At 46.5% G+C, this 19,456-nt stretch overlaps 1 protein-coding gene across 7 annotated transcripts in view; it reads left to right on the top strand.

Moving 5' to 3' along the window:
* Positions 1 to 19,456, top strand: part of HUWE1 (HECT, UBA and WWE domain containing E3 ubiquitin protein ligase 1) — a 779,197-nt gene that overhangs the window by 735,799 nt on the left and 23,942 nt on the right. For all 7 annotated transcript variants that reach the window (XM_033921870.1, XM_033921880.1, XM_033921834.1 and 4 more), the window contains one exon: positions 4,425 to 4,606. In XM_033921870.1, the coding sequence (XP_033777761.1) occupies positions 4,425 to 4,606 (182 nt within the window). The remainder of the gene's footprint in view (positions 1 to 4,424; positions 4,607 to 19,456) is intronic.

Raw genomic sequence — 19,456 nt, 5'->3', positions numbered from 1 at the left:
TTCAAACTAGAATTTAAAAAAATGATGAAACTCAGTTCATAGGCTAAGATGAGTTCCACTGGCCAAACTGAAACCATAGACTGTATTGTTCAGAGTTGAGTTACTGTGGGTAGAAGTAAAGTCAGTGGTGTGTTTTGTTTATGGGGGGTTTTTTTTTGGGGGGGGACCCCTTGAAAGGTACTGCTATTCAAATATAGATTCATCCATGGATAAGGGAGGAATGGGAGCAACTGCCCAGTGCCCTGCACTCTGCACACAATTTTAGTCTCACAACCTCAAATGGGCTGCAGAGCTTAAGTCACAGCACCACTCCTTCCTGCTGCCAACAGAGGTATGAGAAGTCAGTGATTTCACCTATTGGTGTCATGACATGGCACATGCATCAAGGAAGGAGGAAGTTAAGAGAGAGAGAGAGATACCGCTCTGCTTTTTCCCTCATACTTGCTCCACAGCTGGTCCTTTTTTCATATTCAGGAAAACTTATTGGGCATTAGAAAATTTCCACATATGTTGTCAAAATATATAAAGTGGTCAAAAGGAGAAGAAAACTACATAGTGCTAAATGGTAAGTAGTATGACATCATCAGTAACGCGGCAGAGTGAAATCCCCGATGGACAAGTCCAAGCAGCCTGTTTAGAGTGCTGCCAGCCCGACGCTGCTTCGGTTGAATGTAGGGCTCGCTCGCTGTCGGCGGGGAGGGAAGGATGGAGGGTCAGCAGGGGTTCGGCTGCGTGGTGGGGGAAGAGGATGCTTAAGGGTTCTGCTGCACAAGGGACGGGAGGGAAGGATAGAAGCTGGGCAAACTTCTGCTGCACAGGGGGATGGGAGGGAGGGGAAGAAAGATGCTGTACATGGGGAGAGAAAAGAAAGAGGGAGAATTGGGGTGAAGGAGAGGACGGGAGAGATGATCATGTGCATACCCTGAAAATAAGACCTAGTGCCTTTTTTGGGCCCAAATGAATATAAGACACTGTCTTATTTTCAGGGAAACACGGTAGTCTATGTTCATTAACACTCACAGCCTGGTATCTCTCTCCCAGCAAATAGATGCTTCCCAGTTTTCTATACCAGTGTCGGCCATCGTTGAATCTTCTAGAATACCTTCCACACAATGCTGCTGCCATTTCAAGTGGATTCGTTGCACAGTCTGGTGAAATCTCCATTCACCAGATCCAATCACTTGTCCGCTCCCATTGGTTGTAGACTTATCTTTTACACCTTTCAAACTTTTGTCTTAAAACTACTTCAGTCAGAATTTATCTCAGTGCTATTACAGTTTTTCCAGTGCAATAGGTGAGACATTCTAGACCAGTGGGTAGTATTCCCATGACTGCGTGCCATCTGCGGAAGGAATCCAGTTCAAATTTTTCTCTGTGCCCCTTCTTTACTTCACTGAGCTGCTTAGCTCCACCTACAGTTTTTGGCTTTGCCCTTTGAACTAGCAACAATTCATGTTTTCGCTGAGGTGATGGCAGTCATAACAACTTACTTAAGTTCCATGGGTTTGCATATGGCATGGCTTTTGAGCATGCTGCTTTAGACCACAAGAGCTCTTCTCTTGTCTAAGCAGTCAACTGCTATATCTGCTTCCACTAAGGCATGTTAGACTTTTCAGCATTGGTGCACACAAGACCATGTGGAGCCATATTCCGCTTCACTTTCGGTGGTACTGGCCTTTCTCCAAACTGATATTGATTAAGGCCTCTCTGCAGTGTCCAAGTGACTGGGCTCTTTTGTTTTCATGCCCGGGGTCATCCTTTGTCTTTGGCGTCTTGCCTTGACATGGCCAGATTTCTGACAGGGACTCTTCGCATTGAACCACCAATTTATCTGCCATTCCCTTTCTGGAACCTCACCCTGATGCTGTAAAGTCTTTCCAAGACTCTTCAAGCACTTTTAGGATGCTCCCCTCTTAGCCTTGACACTCTGCACGCTTTTATATATTTTTTTCTGATCTCTGTTCCGTTGGCAAGCCTTGTCTCCAGACTACAGACTTTTTCTTGTAATGAACTGTCCCTCTGAATCTCGGAGACTGAATTTTCCTTGTGCACAGTTTTTCTTCCTTCTGAAGATGGTTTCAGCTTTCCATGTTGATCAGAAGTATGTGTGCCTGTTTCTCAGCCTACTGGTTCATACACTCAGGATCATGTTTTGAGGATCCTGGATATGCATGGTGTACTTCTTCGTTATTTGGTGGTCACGAATGAGTTTGTCTTTCTGACCATTTGTTTGGCTTGACTTCTTCTATCCAACAGGGCCCTCCCACTGCTAAGGCCTAGGTTTCCAGATTAATCTGCAAGGCCCTTTCATCAGCCTACATAATTTCTGGGAAATAGTCTTCTGTTTCCGTCCAGGTGCATTCTTCTAGATGTGTGGCTTCTTCTTGAGCCACAGCTAGAGTTGTCTCCCCTGAGGATATTTGCACGGTGGCAACATGTTCTTCTATATACCCTTTTGCCCTGTTTTGCAGAGTGCATGTAGTCGTGAGACTGGACTCTGCCTTTGGGTTCCTTTGTCTTGAGGGTTGGCGCAGTAAGCTCTCCTAAACCTTTTAGGGAATGCTTTTGTACGTCCCAGTGATCTAGAATGTCACACCTATTGCACTGGAAAAAGAGATTATGTACTTACCCTGGTAAGCTCTTTTCCATTAGATACATTCCATTAGAGACATTCTAGATTCCGCCCTGTTCGTCCTGCACCTACCTATTATCTCAGTTGGTTTTATGCATTTCTAAGTTGTATCATGGATAATTGTCAGCCCTTGGGGGCCGGTGCATATACTGTATCTGTTCCTTTTTTAGGAGAGAGTAGTTTCTGAGCGCCCTTGAGGTTTGGCTGGCTGTTTGCAGCTGATATTGTCATGTTGCTCCTTCGAGCAGAACAGTTATTTATGACCTTGAATTGGTCTGGGTGTATCTACTTCACATTGATTGGCCCTTGGTGCTTGGGTACTAACTGTGGATGGAGCTAATGAGCTCAGTGAAGTACAGAATAGGCACAGAGAAAAATATGAACTGGCTTCCTTCAGCAGATGGCACACGGCCATGGGAACACTACCCACTGGTCTAGAATGTCTCACCTCTCTACTGGCAAAGAGCTTACCAGGGTAAGTACATAATCTCTTTTTCATATACTTCTGGATAACAAACCTTTATCAGTACATTCTTTAGTCTCCAAATTCATGAAAGGTTTTTTTCATAGCAAACCACCAATCAAACCTCCTCCAGTTGCTTGGGATATTAATGTTATACTTTCCACTTTCAAGTAAGATCCACCTTATACAATATTCTACCATGACAGGGTGGTTCTTCGCACTCATCCTAAATTTCTCCAAAGAGCCATCTCGGAATTTCATCTGTATCAATCAACAGTTCTTCCCGTCTTCTTTCCCAGATGACATTTTCACCCTGGTGAGACAACTCTCCACACATTGGACTGTAAACGTGCTCTGTCTGTCTACTTAATCGCACCAAATCTCATAGAACTTCCACTCAGCTATTCCTGTCATTTGATCCTAACAAAGTAGGAGCTTCTGTCACCAAGAGAACCATCTTAACTTAGCTGGTGAACTGTATCCCCTTTTACTATGCCCAGGCTGGATGCTGGAAGTCCTTGTAACTGCACATAAAGTTAGAGCAATGGTGACTTCAGTAGCTCATTTATGTTCCATTCACTTTGAGGACATCTGTAAAGCTGCCACTTGGTCCTCAATTCATACTTTCACATCCCACTACTCTTTAGAGAATCATTCCATAGAGAATCATTCCCGATGGGGTAGTTGGTTCAGCCAAGCAATTCTACAAAATTTATTCTTCATTTAGACGCCGCTTTGAACTTCACGGTATAGCGGTATATAAGAAATAAATTATTATTATTATCATCCCTCCATCCCATTTACTTACACCAGGCTTATAGACATGTGATGGTCCCGCGAATCGACATCGGGTGGAAAGACACACCAGCGCATGTACATTATGGGCGATCTCAAGACTTCTCAGTCTTTTAAAGTTATGGTACATTTTTGCACTGTCCTTACCAGGCTTTGTGGTTAATGTTGCCCACTTGTGAGAATATCTGCCTGCTGTCCCCAGATTACACCTATTACAGATAAGTAACTGTGCTTTCTAGTATACTGAAGAACAAGCAGATTTACAAATTTAACTCCAATTGGACAGAAAAAACCCCAAGTTGTACTTTTGTGTGTAAACAAAACATGTATGTATGAAGGTTAAGAGTAAAAACTGAAGTGGATTAAACTGCTCAGCATCAGGAGTGTGTAAATATTTTCTAATTGGCAGTGACTTGATTTAGAGTGGGATTGCTAGTGGCAACATTGTGAAAAATGGTGGGGGTTTGGTTCAATGTGGTATAAAGATCCTATAATCTTTTTTCCTTATCGTTTCCAATTTTTTTTCCTGTACAGGTGCCATCCGCAAGCAGTTGGCTGCATTCTTAGAGGGTTTCTATGAGATCATTCCAAAGCGACTAATCTCTATATTCACAGAGCAGGAACTGGAGTTGCTCATATCTGGTCTGCCTACCATTGACATTGATGATTTGAAATCCAATACAGAATACCACAAGTACCAGTCCAACTCCATCCAGGTTAGACTGGGTCTGATCCCTCTTTACATTCTAAGCCTGTGCGCTGGATCTCTGTAATGCCTTCATTTCTATAGAGAGAGCATTGATATCTCCCACTATGTACATTTTCCTTACTCGTACAGACATAAGTATATTGATGCATTTAAAACAGATCATTCAGAAGCTTCACACTTGAGGGTCCATCTGAGCATAATCATCACTGCAGGCTAGCAAAAGCCATCTATTTGCCATCAAATCAAGTCCAGAGTGACCCAAACCTACCTGATCTGATGGTCCAGGGTGTCCCAAAACTGCTTGATCTGATGGCTCATTGCCTTGGTTATTCTGCATTCTCTCCCACTGTGCAATAGTGCTGCCCGATTCAGGTAAAAAATTTTTGATTGGATTCAGCCTATTGAATTGATTTTCCTGCCCAATTGGGGTGTTTCTTTAAAACGTCCTAGCAGGTTTATTTTGTAGCCTCTTCACTCCCTCCCCCCTCTTTGCCCTCTCCTAACCACGCTGGTGCTGTGGTGTAAACAAAATTTTTAAAAATACTTTTCCTCTCTCTGCTAAGTCCTAGCTCATACTCGCTGTCTAACAGCAGCTCTGGCAGGATACACATTTCAAATCTGACACATTGTAATCACAAAACAGAAAATAAAATTATTTTTTTCTACCTTTTGTTGTCTGGTCGTCATTCAACTCATGTTGGTCCCAGGATCTGGTTTCTGTTTGTCTTCTGTTAACTTGCTTGCCAGGATCTCCTGCCCATTTGACATTTTCTTTTTTCTCTGTGCTCACCCTCCATCTCTGTCCTCCCCTTCCCTCCCCCAGAGCTCTGGCATCTTTCCTTTTTTTTTTTTATCTCCATCCCTGCATTTCTCTAATGCCCCCAGTCATCACTCCTGTGATCCTCCAGTGACCCCTCCCCCTGCATTCCTCTCCTCTATGAGATTCGATAAGGCAGTACTCTTGCTCTCTTCGGGCCACCAGCAGCATGAGTGAAGCTTTACTTCTGTTACTGCTTCACATCTAAGTGATACCAGGAAGCAGTAGCAGAGGGAAAGATTCCTGCTGCAGAAGGCAGTGTGTTTATTTCACTCATGCTGCCGGCAGCCTGAAGAATGAAAGAGCGGCTGCAGCGTTGGATCCCATCATCCCCAGATCCACCTCCTTTTCTCAACTACCCTTTCATGCAGCATCTTTCCCTCCTTCCCCACCATCCCTGGGTCCACCATCTCTCCATTTCTCTTCCCAACTACCCTCCTATCCAGTATTTCTAGCCCCCCTCGCACACCATTCCTTGGGTCCAACTTATCCCTTTCTTTTCCCTCCCTCCATCCTATTGTCCACCATCTCTCTCCCTCGCCTCTGTTTTCAGACCCATTATTTCTTCCCTTTCACCTCCCCCCACCCTCAGTCCAGCATATGCCCCTCTTTTGTGACCCTTCCCTCCCTCCATGTACTTCTAATAGCTACACTAGGGGGCCCCCCGAAGGCCGGCATGTTTCCCCCTTCTCTCTACTGCCATCCTCCTGGCCTCCCGGTCTCACTTTAAAAACTAATTACAGCCTGCAGAGGATCACCAGTGCTGGAACGATTCTAGCAGGCTGCTATTGGTCTCCACCACATGTTCCCTCTGCTGCGGTCCTGCCCCTCCTCTAACATGATGTCATGTTTTGGTCTGAGTTGGACCACAACAGAGGGAACATGCGGCGGAAGCCGACAGCAGCCTGCTAGAATCGCTACACCACTGATCCTCTGCAACTTTCAAAGTGAGACCAGGGGGAAGCCGGATGACAGTGGAGAGAAGGAGAAAACATGCCGCCCTTCAGGGAGCCCCCTAAAGGCACGGGGCTGAAGGTAACATGTCACGTGAGGTCCCCAAAATATTGGGATTGCTCGTGCACCCACAGTGCTGACACCTGTGCCCCTATCCTGACCAACACCCCCTCCCCCCCAACAGTGAGCTCTGAGTTTGAGTCTCCTAAAGCAGGAGCAGCAGTGGACTACCAGCAAGAGGTAGCGCTTAGGACAGGCTTTTCGCTGCCAGAGTTCTGCTGCTTCTGCTTTAGGAGGCCCTAAGGTATGCAGTGAGGAGGGTTGGTCACTGAATCGGGGAGCCTGTTTTTTTTAACAAAACGAATCTATTTAAATCGATTCACCAAAGTGAATCAATTCGAATCAGTGAACCGGGCAGCAGTACCCTCACCTGCCAATCAGAGGCAAAGAAGAAGTATTAATGAGACTTCATGTTTTACTGCTGTGGGGCCAGTCTCATATGAGCTGCAAGATTTTGCAATTGTTGGCATAACAGTGGTCCCATAGCAGCAGAAGATATCTCCTGTCAATGAGAGGAGGTTGTGTGCTATACTGAAGGGTGTTGGATCAAGTGTTGAGTCCAGGGGAGAAAAAAAGGAAGCAAGAAAGGGAGACAGAAGGCCTCCACAGGGACTGAGGGAAGGAGAAAAAAGAAGAGCTGCTAATGCAGGGGTTCTCAACCCAGTCTTTGGGATACATGTAGCCATTCAGGATTTCAGAATATCAACAGTGAATATGCCTGAGATAAATGTGTGATACCCTTCCTCCATTGTAAGTGTATCCTGAGGACTGACCTCGGATGCAAGGAGGAAGCAGATGAGAAAGAAGAGGGGAGTACCTCTGGAAGAGGAAGGGAAGAAAATCTTTATTTAGGGAATGCATAGACAAGCAGATGAGAAGCAAGAGGGACGCATTTCTTGTGAGAAAGATGAATGAAAATTAGAAAATCCTCATGTTTGTGTACCTATATGTATAGTAGGAAGGGTAGGAAGTAAGGGAATTCCCAGTGGGAGATACAAGAAAGGAGGAGTTAGCAAAAGAGGGAAAAGAGGGAGAGGGCAAACAGAGTGAGAAAAGCATCTATAGAAAGGGATGGGGAGAGGGCAGAAAGGGTAGAGCGGTGTGATCTGGAGATTCAGAAGTAATATAAAGAGGAAAGACTGTGGAAATGGAACTAGGAAGAAGTTGAAAAGGAGGAATGCAAAGCTGTATAGAGGGTTCAAAAAAGAACTTAGATGTCAGGAAGCATTAGGGGGATGAGAGGAAGATAGATAAGAACTTGAGGCAGTGAATTCAGAGGATGAAAATGGGAAAACAGACTGGGAAAAGGAAAGACATAGGAAGGGTTGGGGAGAGACATGGAAAAGTGAAAAGAGGAAGATTAAGGGATAAAGTCTATCTATGAATGGAGAAGCCAGAGGAGAGAGACTCGGAGAAAGGGAAGATTCTTGTCAGGTAGAAAAAGAATGGCAAGAAGACAGGAGGAAATGGAGGAATTTAGGAGAAGAATAGCATAAGAAAAGTATAAAAGACTGGAACCAAATCAGTTAGAAAAATAAAATACCCAGACAACAGAGGTAGAAAAAAAGAAATTATGTTCTTTGATAATATCTTTTATCCCAGACAAGCATGCAGCATATTCTCACAAATGGATGAAAAGTGAATCGCAATTTTAAGTTTAGAAAGTTCACAATTAGCATGCACTGCGTATGCGCGAGTGCCTTCCCACCCGATGTAGGGTGTGCGGTCCCTCAGTTTCTTAGTTTCCGTGGAGCTAAGATGATGCATTTTTTCAATGGCCGTTGAAATCTTTTTTCCGCTGCCTTCCCGCTCACGTGTCTTTGACTTTTCAGTCATTTTTTGTTTTATTTTCTTTTTTTATTCCTTTTTCTGAAAAAAAATATTTTTCTTTCTCTTTCACGGGTTCGGCCTTGTGGGGCCTTTTCCACCTTCACAGCCTTGGACTTTGATTTATCTGAGGCCGTGTTCCCTTTAATGTCCTGTCCGCAAATGGGTTTTAAAAAGTGCGGACGCTGTGCTCGCCCATTTCTATAGCCGACCCGCACCGCTAGTGTCTCCAGTGCTTAGGGCCTGAGCACCATCCTGAAACCTATTCCCGTTGTTCATCCATCCAGAAACGGACTATCAGAAACTGATACAACAGCGCCACCTCATCGGTGTCACGATGGAGGGTGATTTGACACCGATGCTGACGTCGGCAGCACCAACAAAATTGACATCGCACCAAACATCAATGGAACCATCTTCGGTGTCGCATGTTTCAGTGGGTATGCCGGCTAAGAAGCCTTCCCCTACCCATTTGGGTCCTCAGGTCAAAACAGCAGTGAGCCAAATCCTGCAGACCTCAAGGATACCCAAGAAACTCTGCTCCAATATTGGTGAGTGCCTCGACATTTTCCTCATCGCCAGAGCTTAGAGCCGCACCGAAGGTACCGGCAAAAAATCCAGCAGTATCGGTGCGTTCTCTTAAGCAGCAAATTAAAGAATTGCTGCAGGAGGAATTAAGAGAGCAGTTGCAACTGCTGTTACCCACCATGTTGACACCGACTCCTCCGGTGCCAGTCGGGTTTGAGCCCTCGACACCAGCAGTACCTTTACAGGAGTCTCCATCGGTGCCGCCTCATCTCACTAAGGAACTGGTACCGGTCAGTAGTCGACGTCGATCATCTTCACAGACATCTCCTGAGACGGTGTCGGTAAGATCAGGAAAGACTCTGAAGAAAATGAGCCTTCGACACCCAGCACTCGGCACTGGCCCAAACAATTCAAGATTCAGATCTCTGGGGGGATTCTGAGCAGGAACCCTATTTATCTGAAGAAGACGGTTCTTCAGAAAATGAATCTCATCTGTAGGCTCTTGAGAAGACTGGAGATGAGATTATCTATTCCCTTAGAAGCTGACTCTAAGAAATCTAAGGAGTTTTTAGATGCTTTAGATTACGACCAACCACCTAAGGAGCTTCTTAAACTTCCCTCCATGACATCTTATGGGAGACTTTTAACAAAAACTTAGAAACTCCACTCACCATCCCTGTGGCTCCTCACAAGCTGGATTCACTGAATACAGTGGTTCCCATTCCAGGGTTTGACAAGCCTCAGCTCCCCCATGAATCCCTCCCAGTAGAGTCGACCCTGAAGAAATCTGCGGGGGCTAGCATGTATGCCTCTGTACCCCCTGGCAGAGAGGATAAGGCAATGGACCGCTTTGGCAAAAGACTATTCCAGAATGCTATGTTGGCCAACCGGTACGGCTACTATGCTTTTCATTTTTCTTTTATCTAAAGCATTTAGTCAACCAAGTTGCCACATTTCAAAAATATTTACTTAACAGTAAACTACCTGCTTTTCAGCATTTCATCTCTGACTTACTTCAGCTTTGTAAATACATGGTTCACTCTGTTTATGATACTTTTGAGCTCACTTCACATACTGCGGCTATGTCAATGGCTATGCTGTGTCTAGCCTGGCTTAGAGTGTCATAGCTAGACATTAATCATCAGGATAGGTTGTCTAATGCACCTTTTCTGGGGGATGAACTTTTTGGTGCATCTATGGATAAGGCTACCCAGAAATTATCGGCCCATGAGACTAGGTGGGGCACTCTGGTAAAGCCCAAAAAGAAGCCTCCACTTTCTCGTCCTTTCAGACAAAAATCCTCATATCAGAGACGGTTTGCTGCAAAACGTATGGCCCCAGCTCAATCTCAAGTCTCAACCCCCAGGAGACAATGTCAACCACATCAACAACATATTTGAGGAAGGAAAAAACAGAATGAGACAGTAGGCAGGTGCAGGAAGGACAAGGCAGGGGTCAAGAATGGCACACCTATCTACTGGAAAATATATTATCAAGATAAGAACATAATCTCTTTTTCCAGTGTGATAGGTGTGTCATTCTGGATAAGTGCATGTACAAAAGCAGTCCCAGAAATCTAGGTTGGGCTGACTGCGCCAGCCCATAACACTTAGGAGCCAAAGGTAGAGTCCTCTTTTGCCACAACATCCACCCTTTAAAACTTAGCAAATGTATGTAGAGTGGACCAAGTTGCAGCTCCACAAATCTCTGCTGGAGAGATGCCCTAGCTTCTGCCTATGACAAAGCTACACTTCTGGTCAAGTGTATTTACCACAGATAATGTAGGCTGACGATATATCCTTATGGATCAATCTGGAAATCATGGCCTTGGAAGGGAGCACTCCTCGCTTAGTTGAACAAGTCAGCACAAACAGATGATCAGATAGTCAAAACTCATTGGTAACCTCTAGATATTGAAGAAGCACTCTTCTCACATCCAGCTTCTTCAAAATATGGTTCTGTTTCTTAGAACCTGTAGACTGGAGCACATGTAAGCGGACTTCTTGATTGACATGAAATACCAAAATGACCTTCGACAGAAAAGGGACTGTGTGTAGAGAGACTCCAGTCTCTGAGATTTTAAAGAAAGGCTCTCTACAAGAAAGAGTCTGGAGCTCCAAGACTCGTCTCGCTGAGGTCACAGCTAGACAATGACACGGGGAAAATATTTGTTCCCGCGAGCTCAGTCCCCGTCTCCGCCCTCCCAATCCCCGCAAACTGTCTGATCCCATCCGCACAAGCCTTGAATAATTATTTTATATTGAACTTATTTTATTAAAGTATAAAAAGAAATAATATTCTGTACAATTGTCATTTTATTAACTCTAATACAGAGCAAGGATCAATAAAACCCTTATCTCCCCTCCCCTTCACAAATATCTCCTCCACTATCGAGAAAACTGAATAAGCCAAATTATTACAGAATGCTACACAGAAAAATCATGCTAACAGAATACCACAGTCATACATGAATAGTGTTAGGGAGTACAACTGCCTCTGGTCAGAGAGAGCCCTAAGCCAGCTAGAAGCTAAAGAAGCTCGACCTAGGCTTTGCAGTCCCCAGTATGTCTAACACCAGCTGCAGCAAGATACATATTTCAAATCTGATATAGTCTAATCACAAAATAGAAAATAAAATTATTTTTTTCTACCTTTTGTTGTCTTGTCATTTTATTTTTCAAATCATGTTGGTCTCAGGCACTGGTCTCTGTTTTCGTTTGTCTTCTCTTACTCATTTGCCAGGGTCTCTTGACCATTTGACATTTCTTCTATCTCTATGCTCACCAGCTATCTTCTATCTCTGTGTATGTATTTTTCTCCATGTTCAGCATCTCCCTTCTCTATATCTCCTATATGTTCCTTTCTAGTATTTTCCCTGTGCCTATCTCTCTGCTTTCATCATGTCACCATTCTATGATCCCCTCCTGTGTACAGGGAATCGGGAAAGAGAAAGATCCACGGTGTATCTCTGCCACATCCAACATTTTTCTCTCTCATCCCTCAGATCATGTGTAGCATTTTTCACCACTGCCTACCAGCCCCATGCCAAACATTTCTTCTATCACCCCTCTCCAGCCATACCTCTCCCTCCATGTTCAACATTCCTCCTCCTTGCAACCCCTTCAATCTGTCCCTCTGTTCCCTCTCCATCACCATATCCAACATTTCTCCCTCTCATCCTCTTCCCCATGTATCTATCTCACTCCTCTATGCCCAACAGTTTTCCTTTAAGCCTTTCCCCATGTGCACCATCTCTTTCCCTCTCACTCACACACTCATGCCAACAATTCTTCCTTTCTATTCCCTCCCTCACTCCTATGTCCCAAATTAGTGCCCCCTTCCTCCCTTCCTTGTATCTCAAGTTTATCCCAGGACAAGCAGGCAGCATATTCTTGACTGATGGGTGACGGCACCGACGGAGCCCCGGTACGGACAATTTTAGAGTGATTGCACTCTAAGAACTTGGAAAGTTCTGGTAGGCCGCACCGCGCATGCGCGAGTGCCTTCCTGCCCGACAGAGGCGCGCGGTCCCCAGTTTCTTAGTTTCCGCGGAGCTAAGAAGACGCGTTTTTCAACGGCTGTTGAAATTTTTTCTTCTTGCCTTCCCGCTCGCGTAAACTCTTTTTGGCTCTATTGCCTTTTTTCTTTTATTTCATTTTGGTAAAAAAAAAAAAAAAAAATTAACTTTTATTTTTTCTTCAATTTGGTTTTTCCCCGGCGGGGCCTACTTCCACCATCGAGGCCTCGGCCTTCGATTTGGCGGAAGCCGTTTTTCCTTTCATGCCCCCTCAACCGGGTTTTAAAAAGTGCCAGCGGTGTGCTCAGCCTATATCTCTCACGGACCCACACAACTGGTGCCTACAGTGTTTGGGTCCTGAGCATCAGGCTTCCACCTGCACCCGCTGTGCCACGTTAAAGAAACGTACTCTGAAAAATCGCCAGATACAACAGCGATTGCTTTTCGGTGCCGAGATGTCCGATCCCGTTCCATCGACACCGGCATCGGCACCTTCACATTCGGCACCTACTTCTTCGACGCCGCATGATACCACACCGGCGTCGCACCTAGGTAAGCCGGCTAAGAAGCCTTCCCCGCTGGAGCGTCCTCCGGTCTCTATTGCAGCGAGCCCAGTCCTGCCGACCGTGAAACGCCAGCGGAAGCGCTCCGCCCCGATTGAAGTGAGTCCCTCAACCTCGGGCTCTTCATCTTCGGGGCGTCGAGCGGCACCGCAGGTACCACAAAAGAAAAAAGCGGTACCGGTGCCCTCTTTGGATGAGCGCATTGCCGCCGTCCTCCAAGTGCAACTAAAGGAGCAGTTACAACAACTCCTTCCTGCTCTATTGGCACCGAACCTTCCGGTGCCGGTCCGGTCTGAACCACCGGTACCGGTGGTAAACCAACCTCTATTATCGGCAGCATCTGTTTCGGTACCGGTCCACTCGGCCTCATCGATATCGATGCCTGTTCTTGCTCCGGAGCCGAGAGCCCAACATCAATCAGTACAGACTTCGGCACCGGTGCAACCGATAACATCTCCTGGTACCGTGTCGATGAGGTCGGGTAAGTCGGTGCGCAAATCCCGACACTTAGAACCGTCCACCCCAGAGTCCCGAGACCGTAGTTCCCATATCAGGGACCCTGATCTGTGGGGTGACTCTGAAGAGCCCTTTCTGTCTGAAGGTGAATGTTCCTCAGATGATCCATCCTCTCAACAGGACTCCACATCTTTCACTTCTTTTTTGAAAGACATGTGTACCTCTCTATCCATTCCTTTGGAGGCTGAATCTAAAAAGTCTAAAGCCTTTTTAGATGCCCTTGATTTTGACCAGCCTCCAAAGGAATTTTTGAAACTCCCTCTTCATGATATCTTGAGGGAAACTTTCTATAAAAACCTAGAGACTCCTTTAACTATTCCAGGAGCTCCCCGCAAATTGGATTCATTATACAAAGTAATCCCTATTCCTGGATTTGATAAGCCACAGCTTCCCCATGAATCTTTGCTGGTGGAATCTACGCTTAAAAAGTCTGCAGGGACTAGTGTATATGCTTCTGTCCCTCCTGGCAGAGAAGGTAAAGCCATGGACAAATTCGGTAAGAGATTATACCAGAATGCTATGCTCGCTAACAGATCTGGTAATTATGCTTTTCATTTTTCTTTTTATCTCAAGCATCTCCTTACCACCATAGCTTCATTTGAAAAGTACCTTCCTCAGCGCAAACAGCAAGCAGCAAGCTTTTCATCACTGCTCGTCTTCTCTATTCCAGCTACGTAAGTTCATGGTTCGGTCAATTTATGACACTTTCGAACTTACCTCCAGAGCAACTGCAATGTCTGTGGCCATGCGTCGCCTTGCCTGGCTTCGGGTATCCGAGCTTGATGTTAATCATCAAGATCGGTTAGCCAATGCCCCATGTCTGGGGGATGAGCTCTTTGGGGAATCCATGGACTCGACTACTCAAAAGCTCTCTGCCCACGAAACACGCTGGGATACCCTGCTCAAAACCAAGAAAAAGCCTCCTCAGACTAGGCCTTTCAGACAGCAATCGGCTTATCAACGACGCTATGCAGCTCGCCCATTGCCAGCAGCTTCCCAGCAACCCAGGCATCAACGCCAACAGCAACATCAGCCTCCCAGGCCACAGCAGCAGTAACCTGTGAAGCCACCTCCACAACAAAAATCAACACAGCCCTTTTGACTGCATTCTCCAAAGCATAGCCAAGGTTCCCAGTTCTACCCACCTGCCTCAACCTATAGGTGGTCGTCTCTCTCTTTTCCTCAGCCGGTGGGAAGTTATCACTTCGGACCAATGGGTCCTCAACATCATCCACCACGGCTACTCTCTCAACTTTCAGTCCCTTCCAGCTCAAAGCCTGCCAAAAGAGTCTGCTTTGAACACTCCTCACTCTGCCCTCCTTCTTCAGGAAGTTCAATCCCTTCTCCTTCTAAACGCTATAGAGGAAGTTCCTTTAGATCAGCAAGGACAGGGATTCTACTCCCGTTACTTTCTGGTCCCCAAAAAAACAGGAGATCTCAGACCAATCCTAGATCTTCGCGATCTCAACAAATGTTTAGTCAAGGAAAAATTCAAGATGCTTTCTCTAGCCACTCTTTACCCTCTTCTCAATCAAAACGACTGGCTATGCTCCCTCGATCTCAAAGAAGCATATACTCACATACCGGTCAATCTGACCTCCAGACAGTATCTCCGCTTCATGATCAATCGCTGTCATTATCAATACAAGGTGCTGCCCTTCGGTCTTGCCTCCTCTCCAAGGGTGTTCACCAAATGTCTCATTGTGGTAGCGGCCTTTCTACGCTCTCACCACCTTCAAGTCTTTCCTTACCTAGACGATTGGTTAATCAAGGCCAATTCATCTCAAACAGTGCTCCTGGCCACCAACCAAACCGTTCTGTTTCTACAGCTTCTGGGGTTCGAGATCAGTCTACCCAAATCTCATCTCATCCCCACTCAGAGACTTCAATTCATTGGAGCGGTACTGGACACAGTTCTCATGAGAGCATTCCTGCCATCCAACCGTCTTCAAACTCTTCAATCTCTATGTCAGCAAGTGCTTCCACAACGTTCCATCTCTGCCAAGCAAATGATGATACTCTTGGGTCACATGGCCTCCACAGTTCATGTCACACCCCTCGCACGTCTTCACCTGCGTACCCCTCAATGGACCCTTGCTACCCAGTGGTCCCAAGCGACGGATCCTTGCTCACGACACATATCTGTGACATCATCTCTTCGTCAGTCTCTACAATGGTGGTTAATATCCTCTCCAGAGGTCTTCTGTTTCATCTGCCTCCTCATCAACTTGTCATCACCACCGATGCCTCCCCTTATGCCTGGGGAGCTCATTTGAACGAATTCCAAACTCAAGGGCTTTGGACAACCCAGGAAATGAAACATCACATCAATTTCCTGGAACTCAGAGCAATGTTTTATGCCCTCAAGGCCTTCCAACATCTTCTCTTTCCTCAGGTCCTCCTGCTGTGCACAGACAATCAAGTTGCGATGTACTACATCAACAAGCAGGGTGGGACAGGCTCTCGCCTCTTGTGCCAGGAAGCCCAGAAGATTTGGGCTTGGGCCACAGATCACCAACTATTCCTGAAAGCTATCTACATTCAGGGAGTACAGAATTCCTTGGCGGACAACCTCAGCAGAATTCTCCAGCCTCACGAGTGGACACTCGATCCTGTAACTCTACACTCCATCTTCGCTCAGTGGGGCACTCCTCAGATAGATCTCTTTGCAGCCCCTCACAATCATCAGCTGCCCCTATTCTGCTTCAGACTCTTCTCTCCTCACCGTCTGGCAGCGGACGCTTTTCTCCTGGATTGGTCCAATCTATTCCTGTATGCTTTCCCTCCTCTGCCGCTCATGTTACGAACCTTGTTCAAGCTCAAGAGGGAATGAGCCACCATGATTCTGATTGCTCCATGGTGGCCCAGACAACATTGGTTCTCCCTTCTACTTCAACTCAGTTCCAGAGAACCCTTTCTGCTTCCACTATATCCTTCTCTGCTTACACAGCATCAGGAGACCCTTCTGCATCCCAACCTCCAGTCTCTACACCTGACAGCTTGGTATCTCTCGGGCTGACTTCTTATGATTCTCTTCTGTCTCAGCCCGTTCGTTCTATTCTGGATGCTTCCAGGAAACCAGCCACTCTGCAATGTTACCATCAGAAGTGGACACGGTTTTCTTCTTGGTGTCTTCTTCATCATCATGATCCCACATCCCTTGCAGTAGAGACTTTATTGGATTATCTACTTTCCTTGTCTGACTCTGGCCTCAAATCTACATCCATCAGAGTCCATCTTAGTGCTATCGCTGCTTTTCATGAGCCAGTCCATGGAAAACTCCTTTCAGCTCATCCCCTAGTCGCCAGATTCATGCGAGGTCTTTTCAATGTGAAACCACCTCTTAAAGCACCTCCTGTGATCTGGGATCTTAATGTGGTTCTCTCCGCTTTAATGAAGCCTCCATTTGAACCTTTAGCGACTGCACCTTTCAAGTTTCTCACTTGGAAGGTACTTTTTCTTATTGCGCTCACCTCTGCCAGGAGGGTCAGTGAGCTTCATGCTCTAGTTTCTGACCCACCTTTCACAGTCTTTCATCACGATAAGGTAGTTCTAAGTACACATCCAAAATTTCTTCCTAAGGTTGTCTCTGAATTCCATCTCAACCAATCTATTGTACTGCCTGTTTTCTTTCCGAAACCTCACTCCCATTCTGGAGAACAGGCTCTGCATACTTTGGACTGTAAGAGAGCTCTAGCTTACTATCTAGAGCGTACGAAACCACACAGATCAGTTCCCCAACTCTTTCTGTCCTTTGATCCGAATAAATTGGGACGTCCCGTTTCTAAACGTACGTTGTCAAATTGGCTTGCAGCGTGCATTTCATTCTGTTATGCTCAGACCGGACTGACACTGGAAGGTTCTGTCACGGCCCATAGAGTCCGAGCTATGGCAGCATCTGTAGCTTTCCTCCGTTCCATTTCTATTGAGGAAATCTGCAAGGCTGCCACTTGGTCCTCAGTTCACACTTTTACATCTCATTATTGTCTGGATGCATTCTCCAGACGGGATGGACACTTCGGCCAATCTGTTTTGCAAAATTTGTTTTCCTAATGGCCAACCTTCCCTCCATCCCTCTTTTTGTTAGCTTGGAGGTCACCCATCAGTCAAGAATATGCTGCCTGCTTGTCCTGGGATAAAGCACAGTTACTTACCGTAACAGGTGTTATCCAGGGACAGCAGGCAGATATTCTTGCATCCCTCCCACCTCCCCGGGTTGGCTTCTTAGCTGGCTTATCCTAACTGGGGACCGCGCGCCTCTGTCGGGCGGGAAGGCACTCGCGCGTGCGCGGTGCGGCCTGCCAGAACTTTCCAAGTTCTTAGAGTGCAATCACTCTAAAATTGTCCGTACCGGGGCTCCATCGGTGCCGTCACCCATCAGTCAAGAATATCTGCCTGCTGTCCCTGGATAACACCTGTTACGGTAAGTAACTGTGCTTTATGCCCCCCTCCCTTCCTTCTGTATCCCAAGTTCATGCCTCCTTCCCTGCCTTCCAGCCTTTGTCCCAAATTTGTGCCATCCCTCCTTTCTCCCTTTGACCCATATTGATATCCCCTCTCTCTCTTACTTGCTCACTCTAGGGCCATCCAACTGGGCTGCTCCTTCCTGCCTTCAGTCACACTCATTTGCAGGGACACAGGCAGCTGCTCTTGCATCCTTCACATGGCTGACCTGCAAATCATCCCTCTGATGTCAGCTTTGACGTCGGAGAGATGGCTTCTGGGTCAACCACTTGCAGTGTTCAAAATCCGCTGATCACGTCCCTGCAAAGAACAAGTGTGGCTGAAGGCAGGAAAGAGCAGCCCATCTGGAAGGAGGACTGTTGAGGTAATTGAGATCCCCGGCTGACCTGGAAGGCTTCTGTCCAACATCAGCTCTGACATTGGAGGGAAGCCTTCCGGTTAGCTTCGGCGGATGGGAGCATGCAGCTGGAGGGCAGGAAGGAGACCTGTTTACAAATGGGATCCCCAGCAGCAGTGAACATCAGGTGGCTCCACATTGGGGAGGAAGGGGGCGGGAGACACACACAGTGCCTTGTACCCCCCACAAGTGGTTAATGGCAAGAAGGAAGGGGGGTGCTTCTAACTGCGGGGACAAAGCTTTTCACTGTTCTTGTGGGCAGTGAAATGTTTTGTTCTCTTGTCTGTGGTGAGTCAGGCTTTGGTGTCTCCATAGCCACAGGCAAACCACGACTTGCTGCTGTGTTCACCTTGTCATTCTCTAGTCCCAGCTACCAGAAAGACCACCTTTAGTGTTAAATCCAGTAGGGATACCTCTTCTAGTGGCTAGAACAGAGCTTTGAAACCATGCAGAGCCACGCCAGCGTAGGTCTGCGGTCCCAAGCACTAAAACAAGAGAACCCTGGAGACAAGCTAACACCAACGAACCCAGAGCTGAAAATGGTGTCACATGCTCTTGGATGCACCAATGCTGAAAAGTCTTCCACACTTTAGCATAGGCAGAGACTGTAGTCAGCTTCTTAGACTTCAGAAGAGTGTTTGACTACTTCCAAATATCCTTTCTTCTCTATCACTTCCCATTCAAGAGCCATGCATAAGAGCAAAATGATCCAGATCCTCCGTGCATACTGGACCTTGAGACGAAGTCCGGAAGCACCGGAGACTGGGACCCTTTTGAAGGCGCATCACATCTGCATACCACAGTCTATGGGGCCAATCTAGAGCCACCAGAATGACCTTTCCCTGATGACTTGCAATCCTTTCAATGACTCAGTCTGTCATGAGCGCTGCATTTTCATCTAGACCCTCGCTTCTGGTGTCATATCTTTGACTGAAGAACCTGCCAACCTTCTTGTTCTTTGCCATCACCATGAGGTCAAATCAAAGCCAACCCCAATGCCAAACAATGGATTGAAATGCTGTCACTGACAGCATCCACTTGCCTGGGTCTAAGGTCTGTCTGCTGAGGAAGTCGGCTTCAACATTGTCCACTTCCACTATGTGGGCTGCCAGTAGTGCCTGCAAATGATGTTCTGCCCAGTGGAAGAGGAGGCAGGCTTCCAGACACAGATGGACGCTATTGGTGCCACTCTGGCGATTGATATGCCACAACTG

The sequence above is a fragment of the Geotrypetes seraphini genome, chromosome 1 (assembly GCF_902459505.1).
Source record: "Geotrypetes seraphini chromosome 1, aGeoSer1.1, whole genome shotgun sequence".
NCBI classification, from domain to species: Eukaryota; Metazoa; Chordata; class Amphibia; order Gymnophiona; family Dermophiidae; genus Geotrypetes; species Geotrypetes seraphini.
This window is presented reverse-complemented; position numbering and strand designations above follow the sequence as displayed.